Source organism: Tamandua tetradactyla, chromosome 6, assembly GCF_023851605.1.
Source record: "Tamandua tetradactyla isolate mTamTet1 chromosome 6, mTamTet1.pri, whole genome shotgun sequence".
Taxonomy (NCBI): Eukaryota; Metazoa; Chordata; class Mammalia; order Pilosa; family Myrmecophagidae; genus Tamandua; species Tamandua tetradactyla.
This window is the reverse complement of record NC_135332.1, coordinates 174,186,923-174,209,129: the sequence shown is the minus strand read 5'-3', so window position 1 is coordinate 174,209,129 and position 22,207 is coordinate 174,186,923. Positions and strand designations below refer to the sequence as shown.

Here is a 22,207-nt window from a genome sequence, read left to right as displayed (position 1 = left end):
CACAGCCAGGACCTTAAGGTAAAAAGACTTAATATTTGAAATGTCTCCTTTCAGGCATGAACATCTATGTACTGAAAGTAGCATTAGCTTATGAAAGAGCCTTTGGATAGAAGTATTTTTATTCCTTTTCCTTCAGTTTTCCAGTATAATTTTCATGTCATCTGCTCCCTCCTCAACTCTTACCAACCCAATCCCATCTTCCATTCAGCTCTGGAAATAATATCTATAGCCATTTATAGATTATTTGCCATGTAAGGGGTACTGTACGTCTTTCATACATTCTTGTATTTGGCCCTCACAACCATCCTATAACATAGGGAGTGCCATCGTCTTAGTTTACTGATGAGGAAATTCAAACCTCAAGAAGTCAGATGACTTGCCTAAGATCACAAAACCAGTAATTTCAGAGCTGGGATTTGAGCCGATTTCTGAATCCAAGGCAATGTTCTTATCCACTCAGGAAGAATCCTGGAGCCCTTGTGCTATTCACTGCTAGGCTGATGCCGTCCTGTCTTTCAACAGGCTCTCAGTTCACAGCTTCAGAGCTGTAGTAAGTGGCCTAGAATCTTGCCCAAATTCTCAGTTGCCAGCCCAGCACTTTTCTGTGTTTCCGGCTCTTACACACATCTATACAGTATGCTAGGATCATTTACCAAATGGCCAGGCAAGAGCAAAAAAAAGGATCACACTGCTTCCAGGTTTTTATTTATCACTCTTGTCCCTCAGGTACCATTTTCAGAATCCACATTTTTCTTCCCTGGCACAGCAGGTAGCCTTTGCTTAGCTATGTGAATGATAGGGTTCCCATCCAGCAGACCACAGACAACTGAATACACACCCAGGAGTGTGAGAAATCACACTGTGAATAGAGAGACTGATGGGTCAGCACTGTTGTTCCTGTCTTTCTTCAGCAGGCACGTGTTGACTGCTCTGTACTTGGAGGCGCATTACAGAGCTAAACAAGGCTGAGCCCGTCTTTAGGGGCTCACACACTGAATAATAAATCATCATTTCTGCTACATTCTATCAGAAAGCTAGGAATAATAATACTTGCCATTTATTTAATGCTTCCTAGGGACCAGCACTTTATATTTTATCTCCTTTAATACTCATAACCATTTGGTGTAGGGGGCTGTGCTCCTTTGAAAGGAAGTATGCCCCCTAAGAAAAGCCATGCTTTAATATAAGTCCCATTTCATAAAGGTAGAATAATCTCTATTCAATACTGTATGTTTGAAACTGTAATTAGATCCTCTCCCTGGATGATGTGATTTAGTCAAGAATGGTTGTTAAACTGGATTAAGGGATGACATGTCTCCACCCATTTGAGTGGGTCTTGATTAGTTTCTGAAGTCCTATAAAAAGAGGAAATATTTTGGAGAATGAGAAATTCAGAGAGAGCAACAATACAAGCAGAGAGTCCACCAGCCAGCGACCTTTAGAGATGAAGAAGGAAGACACCTCCCGGGGAGCTTCATGAAATAGGAAGCCAGGAGAGAAAGCTAGCAGATGATGCCATGTTCACCATGTGCCCTTCCAGCTGAGAGAGAAGACCTGACTGTGTTTGCCATGTGTCTTCTCACTTAAGAGAGAAACCCTGAACTTCATTGGCCTTCTTGAACCAAGGTATCTTTCCCTGGATGCCTTTGATTGGACATTTCTTTAGACTTGTTTTAATTGGGACATTTTCTCGGCCTTAGAACTGTAAACTAGCAACTCATTAAATTCTCCTTTTTAATAGCCATTCCCTTTCTGGTATATTGCATTCTGACAGCTGGTAGACTAGAACAAGGGTATTGTTATTCCCATTTTATCCCCCAGGGAACTAATTTAGGAGGGTAAGCAGTTTAATCCAAAGCCACTGGTCAGCAATAGAACTGAAATTCAAACCCAGGCTTATCCAGTTCTAAAATCTGCCACCTTAGCCATTCAGTTTCTGTGACTATGGGTCATAGGATCATACGTCATAACACAAGAAGGAGGAAGTGATCAAGTCTGACTAGGGAAGAATACTAGGAAATGACTTTGGAGATGTTCTTTGATGGTTGCATAGAAATTCACCAAGAGTGGGAGGGGACAGGCATTCCAAGTGGATGGAACAGAAGGGCAGTTACAGAGGCATAAAAATACACATTATCTTTAGAGAGTGGGATGTCACTTTGAGTGGCCAGAGAGGAGAGTTCAGTAAGCACACTGGACATTGGAGTAGTGGTCAATAGTCCTTGATGTGGTGACTCATCAATGTGACACCAGGGTACATGACCATAGACAAGGCCAGGGGTCTTGGAAGACTTGATGGTTTCATATTCAGAGTCTCATGTACAACTGGGTTAATAATCACTGGTTTGGAATGTTCTCTACCTGGCAAGGGAATTAGTAGGCGTAGCAGTTAATTTGCTAAACACAAAATTCTCTTTGACATTTGATTGCTATGGCTCACATAGTCTAAAGGTGAGATATTTGACATCCAACCCTGGAGATTGTGCATTGAGCGTGTGGTTGTTCTGGTTTGCTAGCTGCCAGAATGCAATATACCAGAAACGGAATGACTTTTAAAAGGGGGGATTTTAATAAATTGTAGTTTACAGTTCTAAGGCCGAGAAAATGTCCCAATTAAAACAAGTCTATAGAAATGTCCAATCTAAGGCATCCAGGGAAAGATACCTTGGTTCAAGAAGGCCGATGAAGTTCAGGGTTTCTCTCTCAAGTGAGAAGGCACATGGCAAACATAGGGCTTCTCTGTCAGTTGAAAGGGCACATGGCGAGCACAGCATCATCTGTTAGCTTCTTCTCCTGGCTTCCTGTTTCATGAAGCTCCCTAAGAGGCATTTTCCTTCTTTATCTCCAAAGGTCACTGGCCAGTGGTTTCTGCTTTGTGGTACTGCAGCATTCTCTGCTCTCTCTGAATCTCTCTCATTCTCCACAATGTTTCCTCTTTTATAGAATTCCAATAAACTAATCAAGACCTACCTAAATGGGTGGAGACACATCTCCCCTAATCCAGCTTAACAACCACTCTTGACTGAGTCGCATCTCCAGGGGGGTGATCTAATTACAGTTTCAAACATGCAGTACTGAATAGGGATTAGAAGAAACGGCTGCCTTTAAAAAATGGAATTAGAATTAAAACATGGCTCGTCTAGGGTACATACATCCTTTCAAACTGGCACAGTGGTTCTGAAAAGAAATGTCATCTTTAAAGGAAATCACAGCTCAGAGGATCTAATAAGAAGTTGCCAAAGAAGTTCTTGAATATTAAATTAGTAGGCTCATGGGAAGTATGATGATTAGGAGTGTCTTATGAAAAGTGAACAAAACTAGAAACTCTTTGACTTTGGTAACCCCAATTTATCTTGTTTCTGCTTGCATCAATGTTCCACGAATTGTAGAACATTCTGGCCAGAGGGGGTCACAGCTGAATCTTCTATCTCGTAAGCATAATTAGCATAAGGTATTTAGAGCAGTAATTTATAGTCTCGATAAATGGTAGTTCCTATGATGAAGGGTAAGAATAACATCATCCTGGGCAATGAAGAAAGTTTAGACGTGTAGGCAGGACCCCCAAGGGCATCATTTAGCCATGGAATCTGTAGCCGTTATTCACCTCACTTCATTTCCTTGTCTTTAAAGTGGGAATAATGATACCAAACACTCATGTTGTCAGGAAGAATGGGAGGATAGATGTAAACGCATTTGAACATGTCTTGATACTGTTGAACACATATATCATGTAGAGGTGATTAGTTAAGTTCTTTTCTAGACCCTCGTCCTCTTCATCTACCTTCCCATTTCTGAGCCTCCTTAGCGAGCCCTTTCCCAGTGCCAGCTGGAAGGATTGTGGGCTTCTGAGCAGGAGTGGTCAGGGAAGGTGACTGCTAAAGGAGGAGAACACTTGGGGTTTCCAGAGCAGTCACTGGAAGGGCAGGCAAGGAGATGAACCAGAGATTCCCTACAGATAGATTCCTTTCCACAAGATACCTTTCAAGTACCCAACAGCTTGGAATCCCAAAACTGCCCTGCATTTCTCCCACCATAGAACAGGTCACAAAATAGCTCGCTTTTATTCAAACCAGTCTTACTTACCTCCTCCTGGGCAAAACATACTCAGTTCTTCTCTATGCCTCTAGTTTTGCTGCTCCCTGTTAGAAAGTTCTTCTCCCTGCTCAGATGCCATGTCCTCCAAAGAATATTCTCTGCCCCCTCTTCCCAATTAGATTTTTAGACACTATTTCCTCTTCATTCTCACAGCAACAACTCTATTATCCATTCATATCATTTCATCTTATTGGTATAGTTTGTTATGTCTCTGTTTCCCAGTCTGGATCGTAAACTCCGCAAGAGGAGTAACAGCATTTTCTCTGCTTTTCTGTCTCTTCCTGCTCCACATTCGTGCTTTGCATATAGTAGATACTTACTAATGTTAATGTTTGAATAAATGAATGAATGAGTGATAATCTACCAAGGACCTTGCCCAGTAAATGACCAGTATCGTGAGCCTACTAAATAGTGTTCACATGCATGTACACAAACACAATTTGTGAGGTGTGTTTATTCTGAGTTGGTTACTGTGGGGTTGTTTCCTGGCATGGAGACCTTTGGGTGAACTTGAAATTTTGCTGTTCTTTCCCTGTTCCAAGGACAAGCTCCTGAGTCAGTGAGACATCACCAAGATCATATCATCTTAGAGAGGCAGCTGCTCACCTCTTTGATAGGCCTTTAATAGCGACAAAAACATTGTCAAAAGCCCGAACGTAGTTATTTTGTTTTGTTTTGTTTTGTTTTGTTTTGTTTTGTTTTGTTTTGTTTCAGTGCCAGAAATGCATTCTGCCCAAGGTTGGATCTCTTCAATGCCTTTCTGGAACCTGAAGGATGCCTGTTTGCCACATTCATATATCCCCATGTTCCTTTCCCCTGTCTGAACATGCAACATTTTACATTTGATTTTCCCCATAGGTAACGATGTGGGCCCATCATCTTCAAGTAAGACCACAAACAAGTTTGAGGGACTGTCTCAGCAGTCAAGGTAAGCCATCTGAGTACAGTATATCTCTTAATCGGTGGATGAGTGTAATGGATAGAATTAGAGAGGTGTTTTTAGTGACCTTTTCAGTGCTACTCTAACTGTGGTCTGCCTGCTGGGACTGCTTCATGGTGAGAAAACGTTTACTTCCAAGCTGTGTAGGCATCTTTCTGCTAAGCAGCAGAAAGCAGTTCTTAGCTGGTACCAACCACAGACGTTGCTGTTGAGTAGCACAGTTCTGGGGCAGGAGCAAACCTCACTCGCTTCACTGATGATTACAAATTCATACAGTGGAAGTCTTTAACAAAATTCCTGTCAGAGTGAATTTTTCTTCTTATATTTAATTAAGTAATTTTGTTTTATTGCTTTTCCCTCCTGACTCCTTTTTCCAGGGTTGGAAATGATTCCTCGAGGAAATCTGATAGCCCAGAGAGTTTCAAACTTAAGATTTTTTTACCTGAGCTGAACGCAGTTCCTTTCTTTTCCCTCTTCACTAGGATCAGATAGTTGAGAACATCCTCTTTAGGCAATATTTATTCAGTACCAGTCGAAAGGGTTCTTTCTAGATGTGTGAACCAAGATAAAGACACAGAGAGCAACTTCCAGACCCAAACGTCAGGGAGAAAGGGTCAGCTGGTGCGTGTGTGAATTGCTTTCCAGTAAATGTGAAAGATGAAAAAACAAAATCCTCATTTTTCTTAATACCCTGTAAAAATAGTTTCAGTTATTATTATCCCAGTTTTACAGATGAAGGAAGTTAAGCCCAAAGGGCTTAGGTGAAGGGCACAGGTCCCAGTGTTGTAACTGACAAAGCTGGCACTCCAGACTCCACGACCCACAGACCCAGCCTTTCATTCATCTCTTATTCCTCCTTCAGAGGACTCTTTAAAATGAAAGTTCTGGTGGTCATCTTCCAGAGTGGGATAAATGTGTTATAAATGGAATCAAGTTGATTGTAAACTAGAACCACTTGGTGATTCATTGAGTTTTTAGCCTCTCACATGTGCCTCACACCACACCACCAGCAGCCTTGTGTTCATTTCCCAAAGCAAGGACTCCAGGTCAAGCACACGCAATGCCTGTCTGGGGGATTCTGTGCAAAGCATTTCTGAAACTCTAGACCTTTGCTTTAGTGACTTTGTTAGGAAAAATGATCGTGCTCACCTCAGTAATTTGTAGGTGCACTTCCCTGAAATGATGTTGAGGCAGGACGTTAGGAAAACACACTCTAAAATGTTATAAATAAAATCCTCTCACATTTGCAGTGTCTAATTTAGTAATGGCTCTGTCTTGATGTAGCCCAGAGGTTAGTGGATATCAAGAGAGCTGAGAAAACAATAGTTAAGATCAAGAGTGATTTGAGATCCAGGAAAGAACAAGCAGGGAATGTATCCATTTCATCTCCTTTCTTTGATTCTTTTTGTTTGGTTGGTTTGGTATTTCCTTCTTTAAAAAAATATGCACTTGAGATAGAAAGGAGGTAAAAAACACAAATCGTAGAACATCAGAGAATAGAAAAAAAGAAATGAGATAATAAAGGATGTTCTGGGCAGATGCAATTCAGGCACTCTGCTATTACTGCTTTTCAGGTGTGCAGTGCTTTTGAGGTACCTCTGAGAATAATTCAAACCTCTAATAAAGGAAAAAGAAAAAGGGACCAAACTGATTGATGCCACCAGCCACACAGGCATTTGCAGTGGTGGTGGGGGCAGGAATTAACATTCGATTATCCAGACATGGTCTTGGACTTATCCTTCCAGGCACTTTGGCATTTTTTCCCCAACTCATTTACCAGTCCACCAATGGGGGAAAAGATCAGGGAAAGACTAGAGGTCTGAGAACACAGCTCCTTTCTCTGGTGTAATGGAGGTAGTAAGTAAGGCCTTAGAGTCGCACAGAACAAGGTGTGAATCTCCAATTCCACCATGCACCATCCAGGCGCTTTCTGCAAGTCATTTAAACTACACACACTTCAGTTTCCTTATCTGAAAATGGGGTGACAAAGGCAGCTTTGTGGGATCTCATAGATGAGTTGCTTCTGTGTAATAGGAATAAATAGCATTGGGGTCGTGACTTACAGTGAGTGAAGTGCTTTCCTGAAGTGCTTACCTAAACATTATTGCATCTGGAAAAGGATGTGAAGAGCTAGAGGGTTAGGCTTTATCATTAAGAGATTTATTTTTTATTTTACCCTTTCCCAGCCAGACAAACTTTGAATTATGGAAAATCAACTATAATTTTTTGGGTTTTTTGATGGTCAGTTCTTTTGATGTTTGATTTCCTGGGATATGTATCATTATTGATATTGTAGCACTTTTAGATATTAAATGATTCTTGTTTATTAATTAGCACCAGTTCTGCAAAGACTGCCCTTGGCCCAAGAGTTCTTCCTAAACTACCTCAGAAAGGTAAGATTTATATTTTTCATATTCTTGTGGAATTAAAGTGTCATTATACTCTCTTAAGCGGTCAGGGATCTGCCTCTTTTTTTCACTGATCTGGCTCAAATGCCTCAAGTAGCACCTGGCACATAGTGGATGTCCAATAAATATTTGTTAGAGGAAGAAAGATATTTATAAACTCATTCTGTGATTAGCAAAACATGATACTTTTTCTAAAGAATGCAATACTTGTTAAAAAGAAATTCTTAATATCCCCATGTACCGTTCTTTCTCCTTTTGTAAACATGATCGGAGAGACCTGGAAATAAAGCCCGATTCTACCACTTATTAGCTCTGTGACCTTAGGCAAGTTGTTAAAAGTTAAATTAAGATTCCTCATCTGCAAAATGAGGGAAATAATACCTACTTCATAAGGTTTCATAAGGACAAAATGAGATCATGCTTCCGAAAGCCCCTGACAAGTGGGTGGCAAAGAAATACTTCCCTGGGATGGCATCTGTAGTGCTAAGTAGAGATACCCATGCTCTGTAGAGTACAAGAAAGCAGTGTCTATAAATGTTGCTGCTTTGCCAAGCAAAGACACTTAGCTCTTTGACCAAATTTTCTTTAATCCTGAACAAGCTTTTCATTTGTAAGACCAAAATTTTGGTCTTTTTATTTCAACAAAAATGCTCATGCTCCCTTTCTTTTGTTAAAATGCTTTCGCCTTAGATAAGTTGCAAAATGCCTTCAGCAGTCTTGGCTCCTTTGATCCTCACGTGAACCTGTCAGGCCCACTGGGTTTATTTTAGATACTGAGGTTCAGAAGAGTCTGGTGGTTGCTCCGTGGCTTTTCAGTGGTGGGGGCAAGACTTAAGCCACCACTCTTAACCTGGTCCAGTGCCCTGGTGCCCATTTTGAATAGAGGTGTGAATGTTAGGATGTTGAAATTCACCACTTTACAGAGTTCTTCTGTGAAGTCCCATGTCTGGAAGAGCATTGCCTGGGTGGACCAACCTCCATCTTTATAGTAAAAGGAGAACAGTCCCAGATGGCTGCTAATTCACTCTGTGAAATAGAAAGGATGGCTTTTCCTGTTTTTTTTGAGTCATTTTCTAGGATTGTTTTTCTTTTACCCTCTACCCAAAGGGCTGCCCTGATCTCAGAAAGGTTTGATTCAAGTTCCTTAGGCATTTTCCCCCTTACTGTAATCTGCCCCAGATTCATCCCAGGTTTGTTCACCCCATGAATTACATGTTATCATTCAATCCATTCCACCTACCTCTCTAACCCACCTCCTCTTGGCACCCAAACTCCAAGAATCCTCAGTCCCCACTGGGACCTATCTGTGGATGCTCCCACCTTTTCATTGTCCATCATGCGCTTACTTCCCTCCTAGCCAAGCATCAGTCCTTCATTAAAATCACTCCTAACATTCTCCCTCAACTTCCTCACCCCTCTTTGGCTTTATTTCTACACACTTGACTGCTCTGCCTGTAGCTACATGACTGAATGTGGCCAAGGGGAGAGACACAGCACAGTCATGGTAACTGCCTCCGCTTTAAATCCATGACCGCTAACCTCAAGCAGCCCTTGAGTACTGCCCAGCAATCCCACTGTATTTCCTTGATGCATTCACCAGCTGCCCTCCTAAACCGCAACTTCACACCCCTTCTTCTCAAACCTCCACCATCTCATCCTCACCCTCACTCTCAGCTGAGGACTCTGCTTCCATTTTTTCAGTGAGTCAGGACATAAGCCCTCCACCTATCCTTGCCACATGCACCCATCTGCCTGCCCTTAGCACCCAGGAAGCCACCGGCTCTTCGTCCAAAGATAGATCCTGTGCTGAATCTGCGGCAGGTTATAGGTAAGAGGGAGCAGCACTTGGAAAACACGGTCCCTGCTCTGGGACAGCCCTCCAGCCCATGTGGCTGCCCTCTTGTCCCCTCTCCCTCTGACTCTACCACCTTGTGTCTCTTCTCCAATTCTTTCTTTTTTGCGTGTGTGTGTGTGTGTGTGTGTGTTTACTCTTTGAAATTCTCCACGATAAACATATACAAAAGTAGAATAGCATACTGCAGCTGCTCCGTCCCACCCCGATGCTCATCCCCATCATCAACAACTAGCAGTCCATAGCTCATGGTTTCATGTTTGCCTATCCACCCACCCCAATATTATTCTCTAAAAATCCCAAATAGCAAATCATTTAATCCATGTGTCAATATCATCACATCTAAAAATGATAAAAAGTCCTTAATCTCAAATATCTAATGTGTGAGTCTCTGTCTCATGAATGTCTTTTTTTTCTCCCATAAATGTCTTTTTTTTTCCCCTACAATTTGCTTGTTTGAATCAGAATCAAAATGGGGTCCACACTTTAAAGTTATCAGTTTGTCTCTGAAGTTTCTTAAACTAAAGATTCCCCTGAATCTCTCTTTTCCTAGAAATATATTTGCTGAAGGAACTGGATTTTTTTTTCTATGGATTGATGTCTGAAATTTTGCTAGTCAATCCCCAAGTAGTCATTTAACATTTTCTTCTGTCCTCTGTATTTCTTGTCTGTTAGAAATTGGCTGTAGAAGCCTGTTAAGATACAGGTTCAGGCTTTTGGCAAAACTACTTCCTGTGGGGTGGTGTGTTATCCTGTCAAGAGGTGTGTACCCTCTGATGGTCTCTCTTCCTGTGAGGTTCATGACCATCAGTGCTCAAAGCCCAGATCCATTGTCCCATCCTCTCTTAAAACCACTCCCTACCTCCCTTGGCCAGTTTGCCACCCAGTCCTTGTCTTCCTTGCCCCATCTGCAGCTTGAGCACAGTTGATTATTCTCTCCTCCTTGAGACACCATTCTCACTGTCCTTACTGCACTGACAGTTCCAACTCACCTCCTTTCCTGGTTCGTCATTTCCTTAACCTTCAAATGCTGGAGGCCACAGACCTGTTCCTTATCTGTCCTCTCTACGTTCTGTTCCCATAGCCTTAAATCTACCTAGTCATCCCCACTTACATATCTCCAGTCCAAACCTCCCTCCGTAATTTATACCCCCATCTTCCAGCCTAGCCAACACTCCACTTGTTTGAGGGCATCCTCCTCATTCTCCTCTCCAAGCTTGTTCCTCCAGTGTTCCCCACCAGTGAACGCAGTGCTCCTTCCAGGTACTCAGGCCTTAAAGGCTGAGACATGTGCTTAATGCCTCCATGCACATCCAGCATTTCTTCAAGTGCTGTTGGCTCTGCCTCAATGTGCTTAGAGTCTAGCCAGTCCTCACCAGGCCCACCGCATCACCCTGCTCCTACTATGGTTGCCTCCTACCTGGTCTGCCTGCTTCCACCTGCCTCCACTCTGGACCCCCGACCATCTGTTCTCACCAGAACAGCCAGAGTGATCCATGGCAGATCACGTTACTCCTCTGTCCCAAACCCCCCTGTGTCACACCCAGAATAAAAGCAAAGATCTTACATTGGCCTCCAAGGCCTCAGTGACCTGAACCCTACTACCCACATGCCAGACTCCAGGGCTTTACATTTGCTGTTCCCTCTGCCTGGATCATCTTCAGCCCAGTGTCAGCATAGCTAGCACATTTACTTCCTATGTGATTTTGCTCAGATTTTGCCATATGAGAGACGGATTTCTGACCACCCTATTTATAACCCACTCTCCCCTCTCCACACATACTCCAGCACTCCTTTTTCTTTCTTCCCTACTCACCTGTCCCCTTACCACTGATATGCTCTGTATTTTCTTATCCTCCTTGCTGGAGTGTGAGCTCCCAGAGGCAGGAACCTGGTCTGTTCTGTCCTTAATGGCTTGAGAGTTAAATACTGGCCAAATGGTCACCCTCTCCCTTTCAGGTCTGAGCTATTCTCAGGCTAGCAGTCAGCATCCCTCACTCACTATAACTTGCACAGGCTCCCTAAGCTCTTGTTCTTTGCTTGGAAATGGGGACAATGGTATCAACCTGGCAGGGATGTTGGGAGGATTAAGCAACATAAGGAAGCAAGACTTGGTAAGGGTGACCTCCTCTCCTTCCCTTGCCTTGCAGCCCCCCACTCATCAAGTTCCCCAGGCACACATGTGCTGAGGCTCTGACCAGATCCCTTCTCCCCTCGAGGCACTCTGCCGGTGCTGCCCAGTGATCTTGCACTATAGTTGGGTATGGTCCCAGTGCACATGGCACAGGCCCAGGGTGCCCACAGAGGGGCATGGTGTGGCCCTGTACTATGGCTCAGAAGTTAGGGCTTTGACTTGTGATTGGAGAAAGCCTCTTGTGGCCAGATAGGTCCCTGATCTCACACCCGTTTTCCTCCAAGCAGTTACCAAAGGACCCAGAATTTTTGGGCACCCACCATGAGTCAGGCAGTCACATTTTTTCATTTCCTATAATCACCTCCACCCCCTTGTGAAGTGTAAATGTTACTGTCCACAATTTTTATATGAGAAAACTGAGGCTCAGTGACTTAAGAAACTTGTTCCAGCTCACACAGTTATTAAACAAGAGAACAAGAGAGCTGGGGATTGTTCTCAGTTTCTTTATTCCTAAAGCCAACACATTACTTCTTCCTTCATTAATTCATCAACCAATTTTTTTTGAGTTTCTTCTGTGTTCCAAGCTGTGTACTAGGTGTTGGCATACAGCTGTGTAAAAGCCACAGCCTCTGCCCTCACAGGACTCTCTGCCTAGGTGGGGACACCACTGCCAGTCACAGGAGACTGTAGGAGGGGAAGGCCAGAGGCAGTGCACAGGGGAGAGGGGTAGCCCGCCTGGAGCTCCAAACCTGAAAACCAGGGAGCTCATTTGCTTGCCGATTTAGCCCTGTTTTGGCTGTGACAGTGACTGCATAAACCACTGGACTTGACTTGTCTTCCTAGGTGTTCCATGGGGCTGTTTCAGTTCCGTCTCTATTTGAGGCAGAAGGACTCAGTGATGTGTAGAGGGGAAGGCTGCAGCTCCTTTTCCTCACCTCTCCACAGCACCCACCAGCTGCGTTGTCACATCCACTGTGTCCTGGCCAGACTACCCTTTGTCCCTCCCAAACATCACCCATTTTTTTCTTACCTTTTTGGATACCTTTAACTGCCAGCCATAAAAAGAAATGAAGAACTGGTACATGCTATAACATGGATGAACCTTGAAGACATCATGTTCTGTGAAATAAGCCAAGCAAAAGGACAAATACTTTATTTCTCTTATATGAAACAAGTAGAATAACCAAATTCATAGAGAAAGAAAACGGGGGTGGTGGGAAAGGAGATTTAAAGTTATTCCTGAATGAGTATGAGTTTTGGTTTAGGGTGATGAATATAATCTGGAAAATAGATATGGTGAAAGCTTTTCTAAAAAGAGGGCTAATTAAAGCCTCAGTGAAAGACAGACTGCTACAGTAGAGCTGTTTTTTTAAATGTACTTTTCTGATAAAAAGCAGTATTATAGAGGCATCCAAAGCCTTTTTTAAATGACAAAGTCACCCACAACACTACTTCTATAATACGACTTCCTGAGCCCTTCCTAGAATACACATTTCCTACAGCTGTACTCATATTGAAAGTACCATCTTACGTCCTGCTTTCTTCCACTTAGCGTTGCAGCATAACAGTTTTTTATGTGTTTGTGAAATTCAAACATTATCCAGGCTGCTCACCATACCATTAAATCGGGTGCCATCATTTACTCAGCAGTCCCCCTTTCTTGAGAATTTGGGGTGGTCATTTGCAGTTAACATCTTCACGCAGTGCTTTTTCCTCCACTTCTACCTCATCTTCCTCAGCTGCATGCATAGAGTCAGTTCTCAGGAATGGAGTTATTATGACAAAATTCAGAACATCTAAGAGGCCCTGCTACTGTACCAAGTAGTTTTCCAAAGGACTTGATCCATTTATTTTCCAGCCAGTCTGGGTTACCCCGTAACCCTCCCAGCCCTGAGGAATTTGGTGGGAAGAAGGGTGGCACTTGGGAGCTTCTCTCCTCTCTTACCTGTGCTGCACTCTAGGTAGTCCAATTTTGAGAAAAAGCTTGCTTGTCAAAGCTTCAGAGTCTAAGAATGCTTTTTGCAAAGGATTTATTATTGGAAAGAGAAAAAAACAAAAGTAGCTCAGAAATTAAATAGCCAAAGGTTGGGCAAGTTCTACAAAGGAAAGTCTGTCTCCTGTTTTGTTTGTTTGTTTGTTTGTTTTGTATTACAAAAGTAATACATATAATTTTATCAAAAATTTGAAAAATCCAGATAAGCAAACAGAGCATATACACTACCACCCAAGATAAGTCCTACCACCCAAGAGAACCAGTTTGGAATATTTTCTCAGTCTCTCTGTTGTGCTTATATTAAAATAAAAAAGTAAAAAGTAGTGACTTTTACTGGCTGCATAGTATTATGTTGACTGATACCATGATGTTTTCGGCAGTCCCCTGCTCTTGAACGTTTAGGTTGCTCACTGTATTTTCATCATAAACAATGCTGAGCTGGACACCCTAGCACAGACATCTTGGGGTGTCTCTGATCTTTTTTTTTATTAGGACATATTCCTAAAATTAGAATTACATGTGCATGGGCTTGTATATTTTGAAGTTTGAATGCACAGAACTTACTCGCAGTTTCGGTTCCCCCATAAACATGGCTTACGTGTGGCTGTGCTAACTGGGATCTTTCCAGCCCCGATGACTCAGGGAATCCCCCAGCTTTCCACTATTACTGCCCCCCCTCCAGATTGTTTTACCCAATTTTAAACTTCCAAGAGAGGAATCTAATTGGCCTAATTAACCTTTTGAACCAAGCCACGTTGGCTGATGCTCAAGGCTTAGCCTTCAATTTGATTTCCTTAAAATAGGATGCGACTGGGCAGGTCAGGAACAAAAACATCCCTAGTACAGCTTGTGTCCAGTTACAGCTCTGGGAGTTATCTTTTCATCCCTTTCTCTTCTTTTCTTTCTTTTTTTTTTTTTTTTAACTTTAAGAATGTCTATCTGAATATATTGTATTACTTAGAATAAAATCTATAGCTGAGCCAGGTGCCTGAGTCACCTGTTTCCTTGCTTACTATGTGCTTGGCCCCTGATAAGAGCCAGTAACAAAACTGAGTAAAAATTATATGTCCTGGCCTCAAGGAGTCCTGTCTAACAGTAGTGATAATAATGCTCCTATGTAATTCTTACAGCCTGCTAAGTCCTGTTGGGAAATTATTTTCACATGTTTACTCACATGATCCTGACGACCCTATGGGTAGAGTTAGAGATGAGGAAGGTGAGGCATGGAGAGTCGTGCAGTTCCCGCTAGATCACACAGCTAATAATCAGTAGAGCTAGAATAGAGACATGTCAACTAATAAATTACTTTAGTGTCCCAAGTGTTAGAGTAAAGAGCTATACAAAGAGCTTTGCTAGTGCTTAAATAAATTGTAGCAAACCCTGTGCTGTATACAAGTTATGAAGTACTCTGCAGTCATTAAAGAGTATAAGGAAGGACTGGCTTAGGAAATCTCCAAAACTTATTAAGTGGGGGGAAAAAACCAAGTTGCAGACAGTATATGTTTTATAAATCACATTTAGAGTTTTAAAAAAGATGCATTGACAAGCCATGTGTGCACTTGCTGATACGTAAAGGAATCACTCAGATACAACAAAGTTTACCTCAAAGGTCAGTGGAGGGAAGGTATGGTGAGAGGAGACATGTTTTACTTTTTGTCTTTTATAATGTGTGATTTGTACAAAATGGGAGGATGAATAAATTATGATAGGGCTGTAGAATAGAATGCAACATTTAAAAGTTTGTACTAATAAAGAATTTATAGCCTGGCAAATACTTTTGTTAAAACATTTAAGAAAATAGACCAAATAGCTACATTTAGGTGATATGCTGGTGGAAAAGTTTCTTTTAACTGTATTTTCCGATTTTCTTTAGTGGTTTTCATTATGTTTATAGTTTTTTCATTCTGGATTAGTTTGGACATCCTATTCTTACATCATGGAGGCATAAAATCTGATGAATTGTAATGTGAATGTTTGTCGGCTTCAAGTTTTTACTTTTTTTAAAAAACAGAGCCTGGGTGTGACTCCTCAATTCTACTCAAGGAGCTCACTTTCCGTCAATTCTCTGCAAGTTCATTGTGCCTCTTTCAGATGGCTGTAACAGGAGAAAAGCAGCGCTCCCTATCTTGTATTCTGTTTCAGTGATTCCCTCTTTGTGATTGCTTCCCTCAGTGGCACTAAGGAAGACAGAAATCAGCCATCATCTCTCCCTAGACAAAGCCAACATCCCACCCGAAATCTTTCATAAATCATCACATTTGGCAGACTTACCACAAAAACCACCACCTGGAGACCTGCCCCCAAAGCCCACAGAACTGGCCCCCAAGCCCCAAGTTGGAGATTTGCCACCCAAGCCAGGAGAACTGCCCCCCAAGCCACAGTTGGGTGACCTGCCACCCAAACCACAGCTCTCAGACTTGCCCCCGAAGCCACAGGTAAAGGACCTGCCCCCGAAACCACAGCTTGGAGACATGATGGCAAAATCCCAGCCTGGAGATGTCTCGCCCAAGGCTCAGCAGCCCCCAGAGCTTACTCAGAAGTCACACCCTGTGGATCTCTCTCCAAACGTGCACTCCAGAGATGCCACCCAAAAGCAAGCCTCCGAAGACTCCAACGACCTCACCCCCACTCTGCCAGAGACACCTGTACCGCTGCCCAGAAAAATCAATACGGTGAGTGGACACTAAGTATCACTTGGCTGGACTTTTAAAGTTAGCTGGTGAGTATTTGCTCCACCTTGTACAAGAAGAAGCAATAGTTTACTCACCTAACTTGCTGTACTTCCACACTTTTCAAAGTATTCTAGTGAAGTAGAGCCTAGTGGTTAAGAGCACAGACTCTGGGCTCTAGCACACAGGCTGCAAGAGCTGGCCTCTGTACCCTAGAACTGCGTGATCTTGGCAGGTTGCATCCTCTGAGCCTAGTTTCCTCAGCATTCCGCAAGAGGCTAAAATATCCATTTACCTTGTGGGTGTCTACATGCAATGACAAATAAACAGCATAGAGCTGGCCCTTAGTAAACTTTCTAAGCTGTTATCTAGGAACCTTGAAGAGGAACCTTTCTCTTTCTGTCATGTCACAAGAAAGCAGTTTCCCTCTTAGGGTTCTGGGTATCTTTCTGAGTCATTGCTTCTCACTACATCTTCCCTGGAGGAATTGGAGGCAAAGCCCAAAGACACTTTACCACATGTAAAATTACATTGAAGTCTCACATTCTATTATTTTCATGAAATTATTTCTTCGCATAGTATATCAATTTTATTTTAATTTTAAGAGGATCTTTTTTCCCTAAAAAATCTTTGTGGAAAGTTGATGCTCTGGGAAAATGTGTTCTGTTTATCCTGCCCACTGCTGCACCTGCCCCCTCCCAGAGTTCAGGAGAACACAGTTAATGCGGGGTAGGGGGGGCTCCCATTGTACTTGACAGGCTCACTTCCACTCAGATTTTATTAGAAAACAATGTTACAGTAAAAACATGTCGCATCAATACTAAAGGAAAGGTAAGAAATATAAAACCCATGGATTTGAGATTGTCACACTCAGTACAATCAGTACTGTTGAGACTCGGGAAGGAAATCTCTCACAGCTCCCAAGCATCACTTACAGCCTTGCCAGTCTGGCTGGATGCAGAATTCCAGCTCATTCTATGTGCTTTCCAGTGTTTCATTATTCATTTAATCCTTCCATTACATATTGTACCACATCCTGGGCCTTCTCCGTTGCTCACAGAGTCATAACTGAGGAAATCGAAATCTTCCTCTGCTGCAGTTCTGCCTCACAACTCCCAGACCCCTGCCACAACCCCCAGGAGGGAGCTACGAAAGGGAGCTGAGTCGTTGGGGTGATTAAGGGTGACCCAGAATCTTTTAGCAATAGCTTTCTTTTTTTGTTTCTAATTATTTAATTTACCCGGTGCTAAACCATCCTTTATAAGGTGATACCTCTATTTCCAGCCTCCTGCCTGCAAAGAACAGGAAGTCTACTGAATAAAAGCCCAAGTCAAAACTGATCAAAAATTGAAACTTTTTTCAGAACTGCCTAGCATCCCATGAATCCTCCCAAACCCAGGCTAATCCTATTGTTTAACCAGCATGTTCTGACTTGGTATTTTGCATGAGGGAACTGAGAAATGTGTTTATGCTGCACATTTCAATGTGCAGAAGTTGCACATTTTGCTTTACATCATGTTTCCCAAAAACATTTTTAGACTTTGCTGTCATTTCTGCAAGCTGGTGTGGATGGGGGAGAGCAGAGTGCCTTGTGTGTGTTTGTTTGTTTGTTTTTGTGAAGCTGGATTTTGATCACTACCCAAATCACTTGTTTTCTGATGAAAGTTTTGTGTTGCTTGCTCATGAGTACAGAACACTACCCTGCTTCTCGGGGAGGGGAAAGGGACTGTCTTTTCTAGAGAACACACAGTGCCCTGTGTGCCTGACAGGCCTGTTTTTCCCAAACTCCTTGCAGTTGAGGAAACTGAGGGTCATCAGGGTTAAGTCACTTGCCCAGGGTTACCCCCCTGATGAATAAAATGCCCAATTCTCTTTTTCCCTTCAGTATGTTCTTTCAGCTAAAGCCCAGTTTCTTTCTTTAAGGGGAAAAGTAAAGTGAGACGAGTGAAGACCATTTATGACTGCCAAGCAGACAATGATGATGAGCTCACATTCATTGAAGGGGAGGTGATCGTTGTCACAGGGGAAGAGGACCAGGAGTGGTGGGTACGTACAAGTAGCCGTTCCTCAGGCATTCAGAGAGAGCAGCGCTGTGCAGATCCTGCAGACCTGGCTGTGAGGAAGAGTGCACCCCTCAAAGCATGAGGAGCCTGACAGTTGCTTCACTTTTTGTTGAATATCTTTTCTGTCCCTGCTACTATACGCTAGAAAAACAGCTGTGGCGCTTTGAAGTTGGGTCAAGAGAATTCACGTTTGCCTGTGCATTGCCCACATTACCATCCAGTAGCTTTGTGAGATTTAGGTATTGTCTCATTTTTCACATGTAAAACTAAAGCTCTTAAGTTAAATTTCTTACCTGAAGTCACAAAGCTAGTAAGCAGGCAAAGTCAAGGTTGCAAATCAGGTCTGACCCCAAAGCCTGTGTGTTGCTACCATCCCTCTGTCTCCAGGCTAGGGATCCGAAGGCCTGAGTTCCAGTTCTCTGGGCTGTTTACCCACATAGAGTCCTTAGGCACGATACGTAAGCCATTACGCAGTTTCTCTCTTCGCAGAATGGGGCCATGATACCTTCTGCATGTGGTTTTAGGAGAAGCTTAAATGAGAATATATATGAAAATTCTTTTTCATTAAAATCTGCTACTCTGGTGTCAGAAAAGAAAGGCCTCATTCTCCTCCTTCCACAATGGCTGTTTGGAAATGAAAAGTCCTTGCAAATTTCCCACCAGTAAGGAAAGCCCGCTTCCATGGCACAATGAGACCCTGTTGGAGACCCTGTTCTGTCTGCCAGAGAAGGAACCTCTGGTTACCACTCAAGCCAGCAGAACCTGCTAATGCCCAGAAACATGCACGCACACACACACACACACACACACACACACGTATGTATGTATATGTGTATGCTCACACACATGGGCATTTGGCATTTTTTCCTTCTGGCCTAGATAGTGACTAATTTCTTGATCACAGCTACAGGAACTTTACCTGGGCTGAAGCAGTAGTTCTCAACCAGGGGAAATCTGAAAATATTTTTAGGAAAGGTGGATGCTACTGTCACCAGTAGGTCGGGGATGTTACTAAATATCCTGTAATACACAGGATAGACCTCCCAGCAAAGAATTATCCAGCTCTGGATATCAGTAGTACCAAGGTTGGGAAAACCTTGACTAAAGTGATTATGACCTCTTTAATCTCTCTCAGGGAGGCATGAGCTGGTGGTGGCCCAGGAGGTGCTTCCAGTCTGTCTGGAACCAGAGTTGAACCTGTCAGAAAGCCAGCTTAGACTCACAAAAAGAAGGTGGACTCACAAGTAGAATATACCTTACAGTTGAGTTGTTTACTACCTCTGTGGTCATGGTTAAAGCCTGGCCCTTCTGCAAACTTCAGTTTCCTCATCTGAAAAATGGGACATGATTAATCCTACCTCACAAGGATGTCTAAAAAATCACTTTGTAATATGTTAACATCTTTATGATCAAGCAGTGGTTATGTTCTTTGCAAAGACATTATCTCCAGCAGAGGCTCCTATGAAAAAAAGTAGACACCTTTCACTGGCATCTGTAGCATCACTAGGGGAAATTCCGTATGCCATCAGTACGTCTGCCAGGCCAGACATAAAAATAGTGCCTCATGTTCTAACAGTCTGATTTACAAAGCCCTCTCACATGCTAATCTTACTAGCTGCAGACTTGGACCCTATAAAGTAGGTAGGTTGGGGCCTACCAGTAACTCTACTTTCCAAGTGAGAACCCCAGTGTGCAGCACCCAAAGTTACAGGCTTGGTAAATAAAGAAACCACCCAAGGCCTAGACACTCAGCTCTTGCTCTAACCACGCTCCTGCACTGCAGGTACTTCCCTAATAGAGGAAAAAGGCCCGGCAGATTCCGTCTATGCTCAAAACCACCTTCCCCTCTAAGTATTTGTCATTTGAAGGTAGTAGGCAGCGTCTTATTCTTCTTTCTATGGAAGGGTCATGATACGATTATCTTTAATGCAAGTAATACAAGGAATATTGGTCTAATTGAGGTAACTAGACAATTTTTGTAGGTATCCATGACTTTAAGACTTAAAGGCAGTAAAATTGCCATGGGGCCACCGTCAAACTCCTTTTTCCCCTTAACAACCAGAAAACGAAAGCTTGGTACATAGCAGCCCATTCCATATATTTTTTGGTACTTGTTTTTATTGTGGGGTTTTTTGTTTGTTTGTTTTTTTAATGTCATCTCGTAACAAACTTGGGAAGAGGGAATTTTTAGCCCCATTTTACGCACAAGAGGTTAGCAAGTTTTGTCTTAGGTGACCCAGCTGGGAAGGCAGTAGATTAACTTGTTAAAGAGGATGGACTGTAGGTGCACAGAAGCCTGAGTCAGAACTTGGGCAGGTGGGTCCACCTCTAGAATAATCATAACTACCTGTGGGGCTGCCATGCAGGTGAATGCCATCCAGGCAACAATGCTGAGCCTGTTGTAAGTTCTGTCCTTTGTAATGTCTTGTTATGGAGTTGATTATGGTTAGCTCTCACTTTTCCATAAGGGGAGTGAAGGTAAGCCTAGGTTTCCACCCCGGTGGGCTGGTGCTCTCAGCCACTGGACCCCTCATGGGGTGACTGCTTCCTGCCTCCAGTCTGACAACTCTCTTCTCCCTACAGATTGGGCACATCGAAGGACAGCCTGAAAGAAAGGGGGTCTTCCCTGTGTCATTTGTTCACATCCTGTCCGACTAGCAAGAAGCCAAACCTTATGATTGTCCTCATCCTTCATGCCAGACCGCTGCCTCCATGTAATCCTGTGCACAGTGTGTATACAGCTGCTGTTACAGACTAGGAAACTCATGTAAGGGCCACCGCGGGAGGTGGACATAGTGTGTATTGTAAATATCCTGTGGTATTCTGCCTTCGCCAGTATTATGGTAGCCTTGGAACCCGGCGCGCCTTACTGGTTTGCCAAAGCCATCCTTGGCATCTAGCACTTACATCTCTATCTATGCTGTTTTCAAACATACAAACAAAGCAGGAGTATATGAACTGCTGGTTCTGCAAACAGAAGTGGTCTCCAGCAACTGTTGAAAGGCATAGAATTGACTCTTTGTTCTTAACAATGCAGTATTCTCAATTGTGTTACTGAAAATGCAACATTAGCAAAGAGGTGGGTTCTGTTTTCCAGGTGAAACTTTTAGCTCCATGACAGACCAGCCTGTAGTTTTATGTGTGTACACGGTTTACAGCTACAAAAACCTACTTTGGTATTTATTACAGAAAAGTGCTCAGTTAAGTAAATTTAAGTGTTACTCTTTGAGCAAAACATTCACTGACCCAAAACTCTTGGTGGCATTTTACAGTGCACACAGCCTCATGCTGGTTTCAAAAGTGGATTTATACTGTCTTATGATGATGAGTGCCCGCCCACCCCTGAGATATTACCTCATTATGCAGAGATAACATATCCTTCATAACTATTTTGACAAAAGTTTAAATATGCCTGATGAAGTTCAGCTTTCAGGAACCAAGGACTGCCAGAAAATATTAGCCTCTACATTATGCATGCGTATAGAAGCTTACCTGAAATCTGCCTTTTATAAAGGAATAGTATGGATGAGTTGAACTGTACATTTTTTAAACTTGATTGACATTAAAGCAGAAATTATAAGGTTGCAACATTTGTTTCTAGTCAGTCATTTGGCTTTCTCAAGAATATGAGCTTACCTACCGTATTATGAATAAGCACCCTTAAAATGTGTTGAACCATGTGATGAGTCCATTTTAAATTATTTTCTTAGTCTTGTTCTTGGATAAATTTTAACTTTTAAAAGCTTATTCAAGAAGATGACCAATTTAAGATTCAACGCTTCACACAATTTCCCCACTGTAGGACCCAGGTGCTGAAACCAACCTTTTTCTCCCCCCATTTTCTTTATTAAATCACAATTGTTGATAAATTTTCCATTCTTAAGCTCTGTCCAATACACGTGTCACCTATAAGTCAATTCATAACCAAGTTTTTGAACGCTGCTATGAATTGCACTGTGAAATAAATCCTCTTTCCTGCAGTGAGTCTCTCCCTCTCGATTTTCTTTGTACCCCAGTCATGTCTGTCAGACTATTAGAAACATCGTGAATATC

The 22,207-nt window shown here is 42.7% G+C and overlaps 1 protein-coding gene across 4 annotated transcripts in view; it reads left to right on the top strand.

Moving 5' to 3' along the window:
• ASAP1 (ArfGAP with SH3 domain, ankyrin repeat and PH domain 1) overlaps positions 1–21,738 on the top strand; it is a 401,437-nt gene extending 379,699 nt beyond the window's left edge. For all 4 annotated transcript variants that reach the window (XM_077167668.1, XM_077167667.1, XM_077167671.1 and 1 more), the window contains 5 exons: positions 4,954–5,023; positions 7,370–7,428; positions 15,595–16,094; positions 18,015–18,137; positions 20,738–21,738. In XM_077167668.1, coding sequence (XP_077023783.1) covers positions 4,954–5,023; positions 7,370–7,428; positions 15,595–16,094; positions 18,015–18,137; positions 20,738–20,812 — 827 coding nt within the window. In that variant the 3' untranslated portion in view covers positions 20,813–21,738. The remainder of the gene's footprint in view (positions 1–4,953; positions 5,024–7,369; positions 7,429–15,594; positions 16,095–18,014; positions 18,138–20,737) is intronic.
• The last annotated feature ends 469 nt before the right edge of the window (positions 21,739–22,207 follow it).